At 38.1% G+C, this 19,894-nt stretch overlaps 1 protein-coding gene across 1 annotated transcript in view; it reads left to right on the top strand.

Annotated features, from left to right (window-relative positions):
* The window catches only part of NT5DC1 (5'-nucleotidase domain containing 1), a 121,719-nt gene that overhangs the window by 87,122 nt on the left and 14,703 nt on the right, over positions 1 to 19,894 (top strand). The window contains exons 7-8 of the mRNA XM_061207380.1: positions 12,239 to 12,413; positions 14,243 to 14,340. Coding sequence (XP_061063363.1) covers positions 12,239 to 12,413; positions 14,243 to 14,340 — 273 coding nt within the window. The remainder of the gene's footprint in view (positions 1 to 12,238; positions 12,414 to 14,242; positions 14,341 to 19,894) is intronic.

Genomic DNA, 19,894 nt, shown 5'->3' with positions numbered 1-19,894 from the left:
CCGGCTTTCTCCACTTTCTGCCTCGTAATGGATTATTGTCGAATGAGGACTGGGTTCCCATAATGGATCTTTTTAGTTGTTTATGTTCTTTTGGGAGCTGAATTGAGCATAGTGTGTACATGCTAAAATGCTGTCTTGGCATTCTGTTAAGCTACGGACTCCGGAAGAAAAACCAGGTTGGTAGAAACTCGGTGAAAGTTCTACTCCAGGTTTTTTGTTTTTTAAAGAATTGTTAAATAACTGAGCATTTGAGTCTTCAGTAGGAGGCAGGTTTCCTTAAGACATTTATAGTAAATGAACCCTAATGTCTGGCATTTGACTACTTTGTTCGTGTTGTTGTTTCTGATCTCTGTGCCTCGGAGCTAGAGAAGTCAACTATAACTTTCTTTTAAAGGAGTAAGCAGTGGCACCTCTCTGAGCCTGCTTTGCCCCAAACTATCCCGTTTTAGTTCTTCTAATTTTTTCCAGCTTCTTTCTTCTGGAGGAGGTGGGAGGTTTCAAGTCAGGATAATATGTGGGCCCACTTCCTCTGGTGAAAACAAAACCTTGCAAGATGGTTTTGTGCCTGGCAAATACATTTAAAAACTATTTTGATACGCAATTTACAGTGCATCTCTTTGAAGCTAACCGCTAAAATTTGTCCGAGGTTTTACCTGGAGGCATCTTTGATTTGCTATACCAAGGAAAACATTCCTGTTTCTTGTGCAGCTAATATGTAAGAATGTGTTTAGGCAATAGTGCCTTTATTCATCCCAAGCTACAAGCTCTTTAGGTCCTTCTGATGATGTCATCATGTGCATTTTTTGGATCTTTCTACTTCCTCTGACCTTAAGAGAAAATATTACCAGCTGTTAGCTTTCAGCCTGGACTTGCAGTGTCTTGCTGTGGCCCCTGCTATTATTGCTCTATCAACAAGCAGAGCAAATGAGCCTGGAAACATTTTATTCAGAGACTAAAAATAAAGTGTATCAGGGTCATAAAGGCAATGGCAAAAACAGATTCAGATTTGTTTTAACAAGGTGGCAAAGTGACGAGAACCCTCTTCTGGCTCCGTAGAATAGACTGTTAGAAGACTCGGGCCAGAGAATAACTGAGGGGCAAGTATATCATGGCTGGGGACCCACTGTGATGAAAAAAATACATAAAAGTATTTATATTGTCGTTCAAAAAGCAGTTTTATCACAAATGATCTTCTAATATTCACTCTGCTGAGAGACTGCGTAACCTTTAAACAGAATCTCTCAAATGAACAATTTCATTAATCTTGTTGGCACTTTCTAAAACTGAGTTATAGCTGTTGCTTATTATTACTGTCCTATAATTATGAAATACTGTGTTTATATCAGGAATCAACAAACTTTTTTCAAAGGACCAGATCATAAGGATTATAGGCTTTATGTAGATACTTATATAACCATTTTAAGATGTAAAAACCTTTCTTAGCTTGCGGGCTGTGGTTTGCCAACCTCTGGTTTTTATGATCAACTGGTAAAATCTTGTTTGGTAGCTCTCCCCTCACACTTACTTCTGCAATTATTAATCCTCTGCCGTTTGCCTGACATCAAGAATGTAAATACGAACGTAAAGACAGTTCTTTTCCTAAAAGATCTCAGTCTCAGGGGAGAGAAAAATACATAAACACACTTACTACGAGTGTTTATTGTCGTGTAGTGTGATGAATGATGTCCAGAGGTGGTGTGACTGGGCAAGGGGGTTGGAGAGGGCTCCACAGACAAGCCGCAAACATTTCTAAGCAGCAAAGAGAGGACAGTGCATTCCAGGAAGGAAGATAATATTTACACCTTAATGTGAGACACTTATTCTGGGTTTTTTGCCTGTCTCAATATAAAAGCTCAGTTCCCAGATAATAACGTATATAACATCAGCTCAGTCACTACAAAAAACTTCTATAGACATTCTGAGGAAAAGCACATTATTCAATAATTACAGAGCAAAATAGGGATACCATTTAAAGCATTTGACTTCTGCTTCTTCTGAATGCATTATTTTTCTTTAACAGACACTGATCACCAGATAAGTTAGATTTAAAACACAAAGATTTAGACATGGAAACAATGAGGTTACATATCTCGTGTAACTGCTAAGGTTACATATGAGGTTATGTAAGGTTTAGTGGGGTAGGATTCTTGAGCACTCTATTCCATTCCCAAGTTTATTACTAACTTTATAGTTTCGTGCAAAGTCTGTGGTCTCTACAAATTCATCTTTAATAGGACAGCATTGAAGTGGATGATTTCGAAAGCCCCTTCCAGTTCTAGATGCTGTGACTAGAAAAGTAGACAAGAGTGCATATCGATAGATACTTTTTTCCTCTGCAGAAATCTAATTTGATTTGTCCAAATTTCAAACTCTCACTTATTCTAATTCCAATCAATCCCAAAGTCCCTGAACTATGATACTATTTGGTAATGTACCATATGGCAAAAAAAAAAAAAAGGATTTATGGTATCCTTGAAGTTGTTCTACAGTACCCAAATGCTGTATCAGTAGAGAGGTGGTATTGCACAGGCTCTGAAAGCAGACAGGCTGCGTTCAAATCCTGTCTCTGCTACATTCTCTCTCTGCGACTTTGGGCAAGTTCCTCAGCCTCTTTGTATCTCAGTTTCCTCAACTGCAAAATGGGAATAATGCAGGACCCGCCTCGCAGGGTTGTTAGAAGGATTAAATACATTAATAGTTGTAAAGGTCTTATAGTTGCGTTGGCAATTCTGTTATTGGCAAAAATAAGCACTCAAAGTATGTCAGTTATTACTATAAGTAAAGATAATTATTATAAATAATCCTTTCAAAATACTAAGTCAAATTTATCAAAATGTTTTTAAATTACTGTTAATGCTTAGGAAATTGCTCAAATATGACACTGAACAAAATGCACAGGTAAAAACTGTATGTGGTATACTTAAAATTCCCATATAGTTATATATGAATAGAAAACATACTGGCAAGAATCACACCAAAGTATTAGTGTGTTGGGTAGCTAGTCTGAAAAGATAGTAGTTCTTAATGAAGTGTGCCTCCCAGAATTTATACCCTTCTGTTTTCTTTTCCTTGAAAATGAAATGGCCCCATATAATCAGTAAAATGCAGCAGAAGTGACTCTATAGACTTCTAAGACAAGGTCGTAAGAATCCTTGCAACTTTTGCCTTAGTGTCTTGGAACACTTGCTTTGGAGGGAAACTCACTGCCATTTAAGAAATCAAGCTACCTTGAAACCATCATGTCATGGGGAAGCCCAAGCTAGCAAAGTGGAGAGATGTTTTACCAGCCCTCACTGTTCCAGCCATCCCAGCCCCAGGTGCCAGACTGTGACATCTGACTGGCACACTCCAAGGGAGAACCGCCCACCTAAATTCAGTCAAACCTCAGAATTATGAGATACGATAATATACTGTTCTAAGCCTCTCTGTGTGAGGTGGTTTATTGTCCAGAAATAGTAAACCCAATACAGTGAATTTTCTATAGCAAGAATGTATCATATTTGTTAAAAAAAGCAATAATTTAATCTCTTTCAATAATGTTATTTCAAAATAGTTTCAGTGTTAAGAGTGTTTATGTTTTATATATGTTTTTAAGTTTTGTATTTGGTAATTCTCAATTAACCTGTAAATTAAATTGACAAGAGCAACCATTCATTAGCCATCCTAAATAAATGTTAATTTATTGGACTTAAGGTGATGTATAGGTGTACAAAATCACAGAGTAGTCCAGGAATTATATTTATTTGTGTAAAAATTCTATGCCACCTGTTGTAGAGAATCACCTTTGTCTAAAACATATTTATAAGATTTTTTTTTTTGACAGTGACAAAGGGGGTATATTGGAATGTGTTTTTGTTTTGTCTGTTTTGGTTTTTGGGTTTTCTTTTTTTTTTTTTTTTGACCATGCCACGTGGCTTGTGGGATCTTAGTTCTCAACCAGGGATGGAACCCAGGCCCCCAGTAGTGGAAGCTTGGAGTCCTAACCACTGGACCGCCAGGGTGGAATGTGTTTTTAATTGGCCTGTCCTAACCTGGAAAATCAAAATCTATGGTTCTTAACCCCTTGGGAGTCATGTGACTGCAGACCCGGGAATCTGATGGAAACTAGAAGGTGTGCACCTGCTCTCCTCCCCGAGAAATGCACAAATACATTGATAAGCAAAATGTTGTAAACAGTGTTGGGTTTCCATTCACCCACTGAGACCCATGTATGTTCTTTAGGTTAAGAATTCTGGTTTAGGGCATTACCGTTCCTCAAACAATGTTACAGGGCATTACACACATAGATTCTATAATTTCTATGTCTATTACGTCATAGAGAAATTAACACTTTTCTATTTTATCGAGTCCATAATTTCAAATTTTATATTACAAAATTAAAACCTCTGCCAAAACAATTAATGGAATTAAAATATCACTAATTTAAAACTTGAGTATTTTTTTTTTATTGTCTACATGGGGTAACTGGCCAGGTGGTGTTTTACCAAAAAAAAAAAAAAAAACCCAAAACATATAGAGGGTCAATTGTATACTGATATGATACAGATTTGGGTGGAAAAGTGTGGTGAAAAACAGAGTAATGCCTCATTAAAATAACTGCTTCACTAAATTCTGTGTCCTGGGTGTAGATGTGACACAGACCTAATAGCTAAATAGGGCTTTCCTGTTTATATTTTACACTGTGAGACCAGATATTGGATAAATAATCCTTTGTGACGATAATCTTTGTGTGTGTTCCGAAGTTGATTTCTTCCAAGTTAGTCCTAGTTCTGCATACTTTGGCTTTATTAGTAAGAAAAGATATTTCTGGAGACACTGAGGACATTTCAACTAAAGTAATTAAGGAAAAAGTACACTCTTGTGATGAAGTGTTATGTTTAAAATGCATGTTTTTTTGAAGACCAATTTATTTTTTGAAGAAATCTCAAGTTTTGAGTTGAGGTTAATGGGAGATAAACATCTCAAAAGGTTCATTTCTTCTGCTGTAATCACTGTGTATTTCAGCAGTTGGTTATTATTATCTCCGTTTCTGAGTAACTCACATTTGAAGTAGGTGAGAGGTCGGAAGTACTGTGTAGAATTTACCATCAATAACTTGTTAATTTGGGTTTTCTTTAAACTGTAACTGTTCAAAAGATTTATGTTGTCATAAGCTATACATATATTTATGTTCTGTAAATGTATATACGGTAGAAACCTTGGAGTTATTCTTCGGAGGTGAACAACAACAATTTAAAGCCTATTTACTTTTATTTCAGGTGTTTCTGGAAGCATTTACAAACGTTTTCTTAATTTATTTTGAATTGCATAGAGATAATAATTGGAATTGTGATTCCATTCCAAAGCATCTTGTTTCAGTTATCTATTGCTCCATAAGAAACCACCACAAAACTTGGTAGCTTCAAGCCACAATTTATTGTCACTTATATTCTGGACTCTCTGAGTGCTTCTCACTTGGCGTCTCCCATGTGGTTGAAGTCAGGTGTCACTGGGGGCACAGTCGCCTGAAGGCTTGACTGGGCTTGATATCTACAGGGGCTCACTCACGGGTCTTGCAGTTGAAGCTGTCAGCTCAGCGCTCAGCTGGAGCTGGCAATTGGAGCACCTGCACCTAAGTTCATCTGAATTGCTCCTCACAGCATGGTGGTCTCAGATTGGTTGCACTTTTTCGTGGGATCACCTTCCTAGAGACAGGAAATTGAAGTTTCCAGGCCAGTGAAGGGTCACACGTGGAACTAACACAATGTCACTTGCACCACATTCTATTGGTCAAAGCAATAAAAGGGCCTGCCCAGATTCAAAGGAGTGAGGCAGTAGACTCTGACTCCAGACACATGTGCGATGGGAGATAGTGTTGTGACCATCTTGGGAGCTCCCCATACATTTTTCCTATACTGTAATATGTATAATAAATTGAACATGTGTTCTATATACAAATCACATGCAGAAGAAGGTGAAAATATCCCTCCAATTACAGTGAGCGTTACTAAAAATTAACTCTGTTTCTAGACTTCCTCAAGAATCATATAACCAATATAGTTAGTGGCAAACCTAGATGTCAAACTTAGGCCAGTTTAACTCCAAAACCTGGGCTTTTTCTGCTTTACCTACAAAATTACTGCTCTCAGGACTGATAAAATGAATGTAAAATAATACTATGAAAAACATTCCATTACATCTTCACCCTCACATATATTCTTCCCTTATAAAGTAAAAATAATTTTTTAAAACTTAAAACCTTGTTGGTATAGATCCATTTTAACATAAGACATAGGTTTGAGAATTTTCATCAGGTAACATTAAACATGCTTAATCTGGTTTTGCATTTCTAGCCAAAATAGTGAGGATCAAGTTTTTCTAGGGGGGAAAAAAAAAAAAAAAGGTTTTCAGAAAGCTATCTGGTTTTATAGGGGTATTCTATAGCAGTGTTTCTCAAAGTGTGGTCCTTGGACTAATCACCTAACCTGGGAAACTGTTAGAAATGCACATATTCAGGCCCCACCCCTAATCTACTTGAATCCGAAACTCTCAGTATTTTAACAACCACTACTCTACAGAAATTCTGTTTTGGGGAGATTGCATACATGCATACCTCGGAGATATTGTGGGTTCAGTTCCAGACCACAGCAATAAAGCAAATATCACAGTAAACCAAGTCACATGAATTTCTTGGTCTCCCAGTGCATATAAAAGTTATGTTTATACTTTACTGTGGTCTGTTGAGGAGAAACACTGTGGAAATGGGTGTTCATTGTGACTAAAGAGTTATCTGCCTGTGACATCACCATGAGGTGTAGACTCAGGCAATCCTAAGATTATAAAATGGTCCATCTAAGCCATCTGTTTCACAGGTTTGCAAGTGTCTTATTGGCCAGGTGTGAATCTCTGGAGCCCCAGAGCCCCACCAGAGATCTTGCGGGTGGGGCACAGTAATTGATATTTGTTAGAAGTGCTACACCAGATTCATATTGCTCTCAGTTTGGGAATCATGGATTCAGGCATCATAACTTACTTCCTCCCCCTAGTTCCTCTGTCAGGTCTTGTGGACCAAGCCAGTGTCCCTTAGCTGTCAGTCCTCTTGCATTTGAATGTTTAACTTTCATATGCTTTCCCTTCTCTCCAATCTCATCTCCAACACAAGTCTTCTCTTTATCAGGCAAGGTTCTTTTTTTTTTTTTTTTTAATTTTATTTATTTATTTATTTATTTTTATTTATGGCTGTGTTGGGTCTTCGTTTCTGTGCGAGGGCTTTCTCTAGTCGTGGCAAGCGGAGGCCACTCTCCATCGCGGTGCGCGGGCCTCTCATTATCACGGCCTCTCCTGCTGCGGAGCACAGGCTCCAGATGCACAGGCTCAGTAATTGTGGCTCACGGGCCCAGTTGCTCCGCGGCATGTGGGATCCCCCCAGACCAGGGCTCAAACCCGTGTCCCCCGCATTGGCAGGCAGATTCTCCACCACTGCGCCATCAGGGAAGCCCAGGCAAGGTTCTTCATTCAGTGTTCATGCCCATGTGTGACATCGCACATCAGCAGTAATTAATATGTATTGGTTGCCTCTTATGTATAAAGCTGTATGTTAGGTAATCAGATACTGTAAAATTAAGAAATCCCTGCTCTCTGAGAGCCAGTGATATACAATGACGCATGCAAGATATACAGATAATAATAGCAAAAGTTCTAATTCTTATAGCTTAGAGCCATAATTCTTAATCCTGACTGTACATTGAAATTACTTGGGGAGCTTTAAAAAAAATATCAGTGGCATCACCCCAGCCCAGACCAATTAAATCAGAACCTTTGGGGTAGGTAACAGATACAGAGATAGAAGTCAAATACTATTAATGTAAAATTTTATAAATTATGTTTTTCAGTACATTTTATGCTTCATTTCTCAATTCTTATTTGTTGTCCTTTTCCAAGCATTATATTTAGCACATAGATACTCACTTTACCCAATCTAGACATTCAAGATTTCTTAATTTACAAATATATTAGATAGAAACAAATCATACAGGAACCATAAACAAGAAATCTGTTTTAATATTAAATTTCAGTTTCCTCTTTTGCCTTATATAAATAAATGAAATCTAGAACATATTTAATCTATTGTTTATCTCCTTCATCCTTCAAAAACTATTTCAGTATCTCTTGGCCAAAAAAATCATATAGTATATGTATATTTCAGAAAATTAATTATATCATCTCTTACAGCAAGTACATTTAAACAGTTCATGGCTAAACATTTTAGCTATTCACTAGCATGCTCTTCTATAACCTATAAAGGTTGCAAATATTTCAGTCTCTCCTAAATTATGTTCTGCAATGGAAATAACAACAGACCTTATTTGGAGGCTGATGGTGGAGGTGTTATTAGCATCCTGGCATCTGTAATCCCCCTGCACAACAGCTTTGAGAACTGTAGCCACAAATCACACAAACAGTAGTGATATAGTAAGTGAGGAAAATGCTTACTAACGCCGTGATGATAGAAATCGTGATGTGGCACGATTACCTATTAAACTAAAAAAGGTATTTTTATTATTCAAGTTGTACTTTTTTTTTTTTTCTGCCACTAGAGGTCCCTCAGTCCTTAATCATGTTTGACATATGCAGGCCATTTTCAGTGCTCGTCAGACTGTCACAACACTTTGCTGTTATTTCCATGACTCTATATTAACCCAACTTTTAATATAAAAGGACGAAACTTTTATTTTTAGAACTAGCTTTTTAAAAATTATACTTTTAATCCCATCTGGATACAGAAAATACCAGCATCTGAGGAGAGAAGAGGGATGGAAAGGCCAGGAAAATGAGTTACATAAAATGGCAGTGAAATAGAATTCCTTTGAGGTTAAGTGAAAACACAGTCTGCTTTGTGAGTTGGGAACAAACAAGACCATTCCTTTCTTTCCACCTTAGGTCTCAATTCCTTGTCTTGTCTATTCAGTGTTACTCTATCAGTATAAAAATACAATTAACACGATTATTTTTATCAATAGGGGTAAAAAAAAGAAGGTACTTTAGATAGCATGACTTTGATAGGACATGAATGATACAGCTTTTTGTCACAGTTAGGTAATATGTTACAAATCATATTATTACTTTGATTTTAAATAAACATAAATGTTCCTGTGTCTGTCCCTGAACTAATTTAAGTATTCATTCATTGAATGGTTGCTCCCTGCTGAACAAAAAGGCAGACTCCCTACCTTTAGGGGAATAATTTAATAGGCAGTTATTATTCCACTGTAGTATGTTTAACATAAATTCCTTTGGTTTAATAGCTTGATTTATTTCAACAAAATATGAGCGTGTATTAGAGACAACAATACTAAATTATAAACTTCAAAATTGCTAAGAGACCAGATCTTTTTGTCCCCACCACAAAAAAAGAAATGATAATTATGTGACATAATAGAGGTGTTAGCTCATGCTATAGTAGTAATCATATTGCAGTATGTGTGTGTCAAATCAATACGTTGTACACCTTAGACTTACACAATATGTAAGTTTATATGTCAGTTATATCAATAAAAATAAAATTTGAACAGATGAGTATATTTATATTAATATACCTCCTATTTCTTTAATGATTTAAGGTTACATGGGAATGAAAATATTTTACCCAACAACACTTTGTGATCTTTTATAGCAAGAGCGACCCATAACTTGCCATGGGGTATCTATTTGTACAGGACTTGTCTTTTTTAGTTTGTTCATTTCACTCTGGCTTGTGAACAAAACAAGGACATCCCCATTATTTCCTCAGAGAGTAATTTTCTCCAACTAGGCTATTATGTTTGCACTCTTTTAGATTAGGCTTATTAAGGGAAACTAATACTAATCTAGGCAAGAATTTTTAAATATAGTATTTAAATGTATATGTTTTATTCATTTGGAAATGAAATAGTAGCTTTTTAACAGTAACTTATATTTTGATCACTAGATGGCACTAAGCACGTATAGCTAAGGAAAAAATAACCTTTTCTCAGCAATTGTTTTTGAATACAGATGCTTAAGTATATAAATGTTCTCAGCATTACATACTACAAATCTTTTGTTATCCAGCGCATAATATTACTGTTGCTACAAAAGCTTTGTTTTTCTGGGTGAAATAATCTTACATATGATTCCTTTAGATAAATTCTGGGAAAGACACAGCTTCTGCCATTGCTTTGATAGCCACTCACTCATCAAACTATTCTATTTTTAGTTATTTAATTTTATTCTTTTGTCTTCCTTAAATTAGTCCTCTACTACTAGTACCTCCTCTTCCCTGAAAAACAAGGTATATTTTAATTTTTTTAAGGGCTATTACATAGCTTCTGGGATATTAAGAGATCCTAGAGATTCACACATGTGTTCTCTTTAGGGCAAAATACAAGAAGAGCACAAACTTTGTTTTTGTTCTTGGTGTTCTGATGTCTGAATATTATTCTCATTTTGTAACATATTCTTTATTTTGTTAAGTAATTTTTTTAATCTGGTTATGATTAATTCTTACAATGTATTATTTTCTGAACAGAGATGCTGTAGGCTGCAAATAATAGATATCCTTAATGTTTAAGCTCATTAAATTGGGTTGTTTTACATGACCAGGACATGGGAAGGAATTATCCTGTTAGGTTAGACTGGTAGACACCCACCCTCCCCGAGCACCTAGCCCCTCAGAGGAGGATGAAACCTCAAACAAAATCAGAATACTCTTTAGCAAAGAAGAAGGGGAATGGATTTGGGCAGTCAGACAACAGTATTTGCTACCATTTCTGCTTTTGTTTCTTTTTTTTTTTTCCTTAAGAGACTCTTCTGTCCTGTCCTGACATTCTTGATATATAACTTTCATTTCATTTATTTCAAGTGCATGACATTGTACAGAATTACAGTTATAGCCTATATCTATTGCAGAGTTTATAATTCACTACAAGCTCGTTCACTTCTTGTTTTGTTTATGCATGTGTCTTTTTCCTAGCAGTTAAGGAAAGTAGGAACTCAGGTTCTCTTTATTTGCTTACTATTGCTATCATGCCCAAAGAACAGTATCTCTAAAGTGCTTTATGAATCTAGTAGCGTTTCAACCAAATCTGCAATTATGTGCCTAAGTACTCATAACTTTTAAGGCATCATATCAAACATAGTGGGTGCATCTGACCAGGACTTCTGGAAATGTTGTTACCAGCTGCTTCGGGGCTCAGGCTGACCCCCTGGACTCTACTAAAGACCCAAAGGGACAGAGCTGGCAATCCCAGCTTAGTGACTCAGGTTCTTCGGCTTTCACTGTCACCTGCACTGCCTTCCTGCCTTTTCGTTTTCTTTTTTTTTTTTTTTAATGATTTTTTAATAATTTTTATTTATTTTTTTGCTGTGCTGGGTCTTCATTGCTTTGTGCGGGCTTTCTCTAGTTGCAGTGAGCGGGGGCTACTCTTCATTGCGGTGCTCGGGCTTCTCATTGCGGTGGCTTCTCTTGTTGTGGAGCACAGGCTCTAGGCTTGCGGGCTTCAGTAGTTGCAGCATGCAGGCTCGGTAGTTGCATCACGGGGGCTCTAGAGCGCAGGTTCAGTAGCTGTGGCGCACGGGCTTAGTTGCTCCACGGCATATGGGATCTTCCTGGACCAGGGCTCTAACCCGTGTCCCCTGCTTTGGCAGGTGGATTCTTAACCGCTGCGCTACCAGGGAAGTCCTCTTCCTGCCTTTTATGACTTGTTTTTCCATTTAACATCACAGCACCTCCCAGGGGCTGTAATAGACCAGGGCCTCTAGTCTCAGTTTCATCTGAAACAACACTGGCTCAGGAACCCAGCTCCCTTTTCCACTGCTTCATGCCAAAGACGTGTTCCTGGTGCATTATCTGAATATGTATTTGTTTGTTATCCGTATTCAGCAAATATTTGTTGAATGATTGAAAGAATATTTATTAATTGACATTTCAAATGCAGTAAGGTTTTCTTTGATTTGAAAATACTGATGTATTGTGTTTATCGTGTTATCTGTTTTAACACTTTATCAGTCCTTGTCAAATAACCAAAAAATATTTTCAACTGACATTCTCAATCATCATGTTTTTAAGAACAAGAAGTATTCTTAAAAAGCAATTAGTAATGGCGTCGTTGCTGGATTATTCAAACCTAGTTTTTATCCTTTTAGTTTGATCTATAGCTTTGAGAGAGAGGAACTTGTTTGAGAATGCACTGAGTCAAAAAATTTTAAAAAGAAAAACCTCCTTGATATTTTTATTTTTCAGAAAACTGTGGAATATATTTTCCAGAAATAAAAAGAGATCCAGGCAGGTATTTACACACTTGTCCGGAATCTGTTAAAAAGTGGCTTCGACAGCTAAAAAATGCTGGGAAAATTCTTATGTTAATTACCAGTTCTCACAGTGATTACTGTAGACTCCTCTGTGAATATATCCTTGGGTAAGTGAGTCATTTCGTTTTCATGATCTTATAAAATGCTGATAACAGATTACACCAGTGCTTTTTTTAAAGTGTTAGCCATGACCATATCATTGTATTAAACAATGCTGAGTGACAAGTGGTTGTTTCTCATAACAGCCCTTAACATCTGCTGACAGAAACACACCCCAAGTACATTGTAGCAGAGCGGTATTACCGGGCCAGTATGCTCATAGCCCGTTCATAGTCTGGGCTTGAGCTTTTCTGAAAGGTGGATGGACCGCATGTCCTTCGGGCCGTCCTCCGTGAATTTGGTTTCTCGGCTTTGGATGATTATTGAGGGACACTGAGTTGTAGATTATAGCCCCTGACACTTACCTGGAATACAATCCCTCTGTAGCCATTTCCATGTGGAGCCAGGCACTTCCCCATTTACACGGCCAGGGGTGGGATTGACATCCATGAACATCGAGGCAGCATAAATGCATAGACTTAAAAATAAGACAGCCGTGGGCTCAAGCCCTGCCTTGCAACTCACCCCGTGACCTAGGGTAGGTTCTATGACCTCTCTAAGCCTCAATTTCACCATCTTAAAGATGGGACAGTAATATCTCATAGGTGTGGCGGGAAGTTTAAATAGCACAATACAGGTAAAAGTATGAGAGTAGTTGGTAAGTCTCAGCAAGTGTTAATACTTATCTATGGCATTCTTACGGGCAATGCCAGGGAATATCCATGGTCAGAGCTAGATTCTAAAATGAGCTGTTAGATCTCCCCTACTGTTTCCTCAAATTTTAGCAGATACTGTACTGAATTGCCGTGAGTATGAAGCAAATTTTAGCCTCAAAACTGAACTCTTGCCAACCTGTTTAGCTTCCTGATTTCCTGTTCCTCAGCACATGTGGATTCAGATTGGTCTATGGTGTACTTACAGTCTGTTGGTGGTTTTCTGCTTTCTGATTAATGTATAGGTTTGGGATCCTTGAAGTGAATTAAGGCTGCAGCCCTGGATGCCTTGGAAAGTGCCTTTGTAGAGACATTTGCTGTCCTGGTAGTGGAACCATGCTTCAGAATAAACACTTGGGAGTCTTAATTTCTTTTTCATTAGCATAGATTACCAAACTTTTTCTTCATGTCTTAATTCCTCTGCAGTGCCGTTTTGCTGTGTAAAAGTATTCTGGAATGTTGGGTAAATATTATCTCCCCAATGTAATAGTGAGTCTGTCAGGAGCAAGGACTATCTTTCCTTTGCTGTCCCAAATAATCCTTAATATAGTGTTAAATACAGACTAAAAAACAATTATTATTGTTGCCTAAAAATTACCATATTATAATACTACCCTGATTTTCAAAATAAGGTATCTTCACATTTTGAACACTCTTTGAAAGATGTCACCTGACTTGTTATAATGCTAGCTTTCTGTAGGACCCATGTAACACACAAAATTATTAATAACTCTTGATGCTAATAAATCCAGACAAATCTCAGGCCCCAAATTTGAAAACATAGCTCATGAATATTTTAGGTGTTAGAAACTATTGAATTTACACACTATAATTATTGCCATAGTGAGAAAACCAGCTTAGCACCTAGAGTTAATGAGTTAATGTGCTTTTTTCCCCCCTTATGTTTGTATTGATACTTCAGGGTGGTGTCAGGATGATTAGTGCTTGACTACCTTCTATTTCCAGTGTTAAGGTTCACCTTAAAATGTATAGAAAGCGTAGAAAAGTTAATCAAAAGACCAGAAATGATGCTGTGGTCAAATAGGCCAAGATTAAGTTCTGTTTTATATGGACCTTTTCTAATTCCTTAAAATAAATTTATGAAAAATATCATTGCTTTTTAGGAATGATTTTGAATATCTTTTTGACATTGTGATTACAAATGCATTGAAGCCTGGTTTCTTCTCCCATTTACCAAGTCAGAGGCCTTTCCGGACACTTGGTAAGTTAACATTTTGTATCTTTACTCTCCTATTTAAGATTTGTTCATTCACTTACTCAATAAATACCTGTTGGCTGACAGCCATGTACAAAGCTCTGTGTTAGATGCAACAAGGGGAATAAAAGAGATACCAGGTGTTCTTTTCCCTCATTGGGATGCATAAACAAGCGCATAAGCAAGTTGGTAAATGCCTGGGATATGATTACAGGTCATGTTACCTGTTGAGATGGAAATGACTGCCTGGTGAGGTAGGGTAAACCGGGAGGCCACCTTAGAGTGCCTGGCCAGGGGACGCCTGTCTGAAAAGGTCAGGAGAGGTGACTTGCCAGGCGGGACCTGCGGGATGAGTAATGAGAAGAGCAGAGGAAGTGTGTCCCTGGCAATGGGACAAACAAATGCAAAGGCTCCGTGTGAGGATAGTTTGGGCTCGTTCCTGTGACAGAGAAGGGACCTGTGATTCTGGCACACAGTCATGGGCAGAGAAGGGGTGAAATTAGGGAGGCAGGCAGCCTCATACACTGTGGAAATGGTTTTGATTTTTATTCCAAAAGCAACCTGAAGCTATTCAGTTGAGATGTATGAGTGACATAGAGACCTTTTTGGCTGCTGGGTGGGGAATGGATTGGATGTGGGGAAGGATAGAGAGAAAGAGGGAGACCAGGCAATTGAGTGTCGCAAGTGAGACATTGCGGTGCTTTGGTCTGAGGCAGTAGTACTGGAAATGGAGAGAGGTAGACATATTTAAGATACGTTGTGCAGATGGAAAACACAAGACTTGGTGATGTTTTAGAAGCAGCAGATGAAAAGGGAGTTAATCAAAAATGACTTCAGGTTGCTAATTTTTCTTTTTTCTGAATTGAGCAAATGGGTAAATGGTGGGACCATTTACAGCCATGAGGAAAAATAGAGAGGAAAAGTTCGTGCAGGGTGGTTCTTAATATAACTATTAAGAACTCATTTTTCAACATATTAATTTTGAAATGACTGTGAATTATCTAACTGGAGCTCTCAATTAGGAAATTTATATAAATGAGCCTGGAGTCCAAGAGAACAGGTGTAGGTTCAGGATATAAATTTGGGATTCATCAGCTCATAGACGGGTATTTAAAGCCTTGGGCTTACATGAGATCACATAGAGGGAGAATACAGATAGGCAGAAGGCCCAGACCAAGCTCTGACACACTCTAACATTAAGGATAGAGAAGAAAGAGTGTGATGTAGGAGCAGACAGATTATAGTGAGGGAAATAGAGTACAACATTCATAAACCAGCGAGGAGAGGAGAGAGTGGTCACCTAGGGCAAATGCTACTGAAAGTCAATTGGAAAAGGAAAGAGAAATGTCCATTGTAGTGGACAAGACAGAGATCACTGGTGTCTTGAGCACTGATAGATATAGAACCAGACTGCAGTATCTTGAAGAGTTCATTGGAGGTAGTGGAACCCATGAGTGTAAACAACTCTTTCTAGAATTTTAGCTATGAAAATAGTCAAACAATTGAGGTTTTAGCTGGAAGACAATGTAGGATTAAGGGCATACAGATGGTCCCCGATTTACAGTGCTTCAACTTAGATTTTTTGACTTCATGATGGTACGAAAGCAATACACATTCAGTAGAAACTGTACTTCAAATTTAGAATTTTAATCTTTTCCCAGGCTAGCAATATGCCTTTTGATACTCTCTCTTGATGCTGGGAATGGGCAACAAGCCACAGCTCCAGTCAGCCAGTAGCCAGTACACTTACAACCATGCTGTACCCATACTGATTCAGTAAATTCCATGAAGTATGCAGTACTTTGTTGTAAAATAGGCTTTGTGTTAGATGACTTTGCCCAGTTGTAGGCTAATGTAAGTGTTCTGAGCATGTTTAAGGTAGGCTAGGCTAATGTTCGGTAGGTTAGGTATATTAAAGGCATTTTTTGACTTAAGGTATTTTCAACTTATGCTCGGTTTATCGGGTTGTAACTCCATCGTAAATCAAGGAAGACCTGTAGTTTATTTTTTTTAACTGAAGGTACTCGAATATGCATATATGCTGATGAGAATGGTCTAGTACAGTTGTTTTCAACTGTGGCAGTTTTGCTCCTCAGGGCAAGTTTGGCAACGTCTGGAGACATTTGGTTGTCACAACTTTGGAGGAGGGATACTACTGGCATCTAGTGGGTAGAGGTCAGAGATGCTGCTAACCAACCTACAGCACACAGGACAGCACCCCTACCACCACCAGCAAAGAATTATCTGGCCCCAAATCTCAGTAGTGCCAAGGTTAAGAAACCCTGGCCTAATAGAAAGGCAGGGATCGATGGTGTTTTTTATATATTGGTTTAATGTCTTATATAAATCCTTGATGTTAAAAAATAATCAGGGATTCAGTCACTTTGCTGTGTACCTGAAACTAACACAACGTTGTAAATCAACTATATTCCAATGTAAAATAAAAATTAAATTTAAAAAAAGGAAATAATCAAGGAGTCAAATAGGACTCTTTGTATTAAACCAGGAAAAAAAATTTCAATGTTTTTCCCTTCTTCACAAACTTATATTTAAATACATTAAGTACTCATTAGATGTTTATTTTTACTTTTATCTTCAAGGTTTTCATATTTTGTTCCAAGAAAATCTGTGTCTGTTCTATACCTACAGTAGTACTTATGCCGTTTCACCAAGATTTTTATTAAAATTTTACTCAGACACACAAACACCAGTAACAGAAAACAATGCACATTAAAAATATACCAAATTTTTTAACATATTGGAGACCACAAATGCATTAACTTATGCTGACAAATTACTGTACTTTGTGCAGTATTTCTATTTAATTGAAGAGTATTCAGAGATATAAGGGTAAGCTTTTAAAAACTACAACCATGTAGAGGTATCTATCTTATAACCTCTGTGCGGTATTTTCTTTTGGTTTTACACTATCAAATTGGATTTGAGGACTGACATAATAATGGTTATCCAAACTATATTTTCAGATATTATATTCATTAAAAGACTTGATAGTCATCTTGGCTGAATATATAATATGAAAATGTTTTAAGTCTTAACTTTAAGAGTTGAAAAGTCTGGATGGATGAAATAGGACCCAAAGTCCTGTCACCATTGTCTATAATGATTAGAATAAAATGCCTGTGGACCTCAGAATGTATGGGATTTCATGCTTTTATATAGGTATAGAGCTTGTCTCGGTTTTTTCACATCCAGAAGGGATTAGACTAGAAGATCTCTAAAGTACTTTCAAGCTTTAGTTTTCTGGTCCTCTGATTTAAAATATTTTGGTGTAAGACACAGTGAATCCTGCAGTTTCTGGAGCTGATACAAAATAGTTTATTCACATTTAGAGGGCAAAAGGATTGCCAGAACTATTATTAATAAGAGGTTCATACTGCTTATATTAAAGAATCTCTAATACATTGTGTTCTGTTACAGTGTTTATTTTGCTGCTGATTCTGATTCTTCTACCTCTAACTGCTCTATCTCTGTTTCCACTGCTGGTTTCCCTTCACCTTTCTCGTTAAATGTCGCTACTCTCTAGCGTTCTGCATTGACTTCTTTCTTCTCCTCCTGTTGTCAGCTCTCTACCACCCTCTGGTTTTAACTGTCACCTGTTCGCTAATGTCTCCTAATTCCTTAATTCTTGGTTTCACTTTTCCCTGACTTACAGAGACCTGTTTCTATCTGTCTTCTAAGCTTTCCATGCCCCAGAGCCCTGGCATCACATGAAACTTGACATACCTATAACAACTCATTAATTTCCCATATTCCATAACTCTGTTATAACTTTTCGAACCACAGATCTTGCCCAAGTTAGGGAAATCAGTCATCTTCAGCTCCTCTCTCCCCTTAACAGCTAACCTATCCTCCAGTTTTCTCAAGTTTGTCACCTGCCACTCCCTTATCATCCCTTGTATGAATTGGCACAGTGTTCCATCAGGCCTGGGTGATTACAGTACTTAACTGATCTCTCAGCCTTGTAACCCGCCAGCCATCCCACATACAGCAGTTAATGTTATTGTACAATACAAGTCACGTCAGTTGGCCCTTAAGTGACAGTCCAGTGTCTCGTAAATCAAATCATTGCTCCAAATGATTAAAGTTAGAAGTAAAATTAAGGCAAAGAAGCTTGTTGGGATGGAAGGCACGGTGAGCCAATCCCAGAGACCCCAGCGCTGCAGCATCATCTGCGCAGTCGCACAGGACTGATGGCAGCCGTTGTCATGGAGGCACGGAAAGGGAGGGTGGGGACTTGGCAGGTGGGGGGCTGAGCTCCATTCAGCTTGATCCCTACAGGGGCTTAAGGACTGTTTGGAGGCGGGGAACCCCTTCTAGGCAAAATCTGTTATCTCACGACTCGGCTCCTCACCAGAGCTAAGGCTTGGTGGGGGGAGGGAGTCCGTCCACCTTGCAAGATTGTAAATTCAGTGGGGAGAGGGACCACGTCAGTCTCCTGCTACCACCTACCCCTCCCCCGCGCCGCCCAATTTGGGAATCATGACCCAACTTGCTGTCTTTGGTGTCTTGGCCTCAGCTTCCACCTATCCACTGACCCCCAAATGTCTCCCCAGCTGTCTTTGCCAGAACCTCACACCGTATTTTGTCTTGTACACCAGACACCTCCACCCAGTATTCTGAAATCAAACTTGATTTTCCTTCCACCTTGAAAGCAAACAACAACCAAACATGCTGGTCACCTTGTATATTCCTTATCTTGGTTACTTGACCAGCCGCTGAATAAACCCAGCTGGAAACCTTCACCATCTTCACGCTTTCACATCCAGGAGGCTGTGCATCAAGTCCTGGGGGGTTTTGTTTGTTTCTTGTTTTGGCTTGTTTTTTTTCATAAAGTCCTGTTTAATCTACCTCAGAAATATCTCATCTCTGCCGTCCCCTCCCTCCCCGTTAAGCTTTTATCATTCTTCCCCATTCTACCTCGTCCCTCTGCCTCCCTTTATACCTCTATTTCTATCTCTTGCCCACTGCCCTCAAATACTTTTCATTGGCATAGATTTCTATTTGCCACTTGCTTTTAATTTCAATATATTTTGTATTGCTCACTTATTACTGTTAGACTTACAATATATTTAATACATTTATCACACACAGAATCTCATTGGCTCCCCACTCCATATAGCACCCTAAGGCTAAATCTGGTTGCTAGGTTACCTTTTCATCTTCATTCTCACTGCTCCCCACAGGTGCCCATTACTCGCTCCTTGGTGAAATGAATGCCTTTTATTGTTCTATCAGGTTTTTGTTTTGTTTTGTTTTCCTGCTGTTCTTTCTACATCAGTGTTTCTCAGACTTTACACTCAAATCACCTAGGGATCTTGTTAAAATGGAGATTATGATCCAGTAGGGCTGGGCAAAAGGCTTCGATTTGCATTTCTAAACAGATTTTCTGTTGAAACAGATGCTACTGGTCAGATCACCAAGAGGGACTTTAGTAAGACCAAGAGAACGTCTTAGTGAGTACATTTAATTGAAGGTTGTTATTCTGAAAAGAAATAAACTTCCTATCATTTTAGGTGTGGAAATGAGCTAGGTAGTTAAG

The sequence above is a fragment of the Eubalaena glacialis genome, chromosome 12, assembly GCF_028564815.1.
Source record: "Eubalaena glacialis isolate mEubGla1 chromosome 12, mEubGla1.1.hap2.+ XY, whole genome shotgun sequence".
NCBI lineage: Eukaryota > Metazoa > Chordata > Mammalia > Artiodactyla > Balaenidae > Eubalaena > Eubalaena glacialis.
The sequence above is the reverse complement of the archived record's forward strand: the minus strand, read 5'-3'. Positions and strand labels throughout refer to the sequence as shown.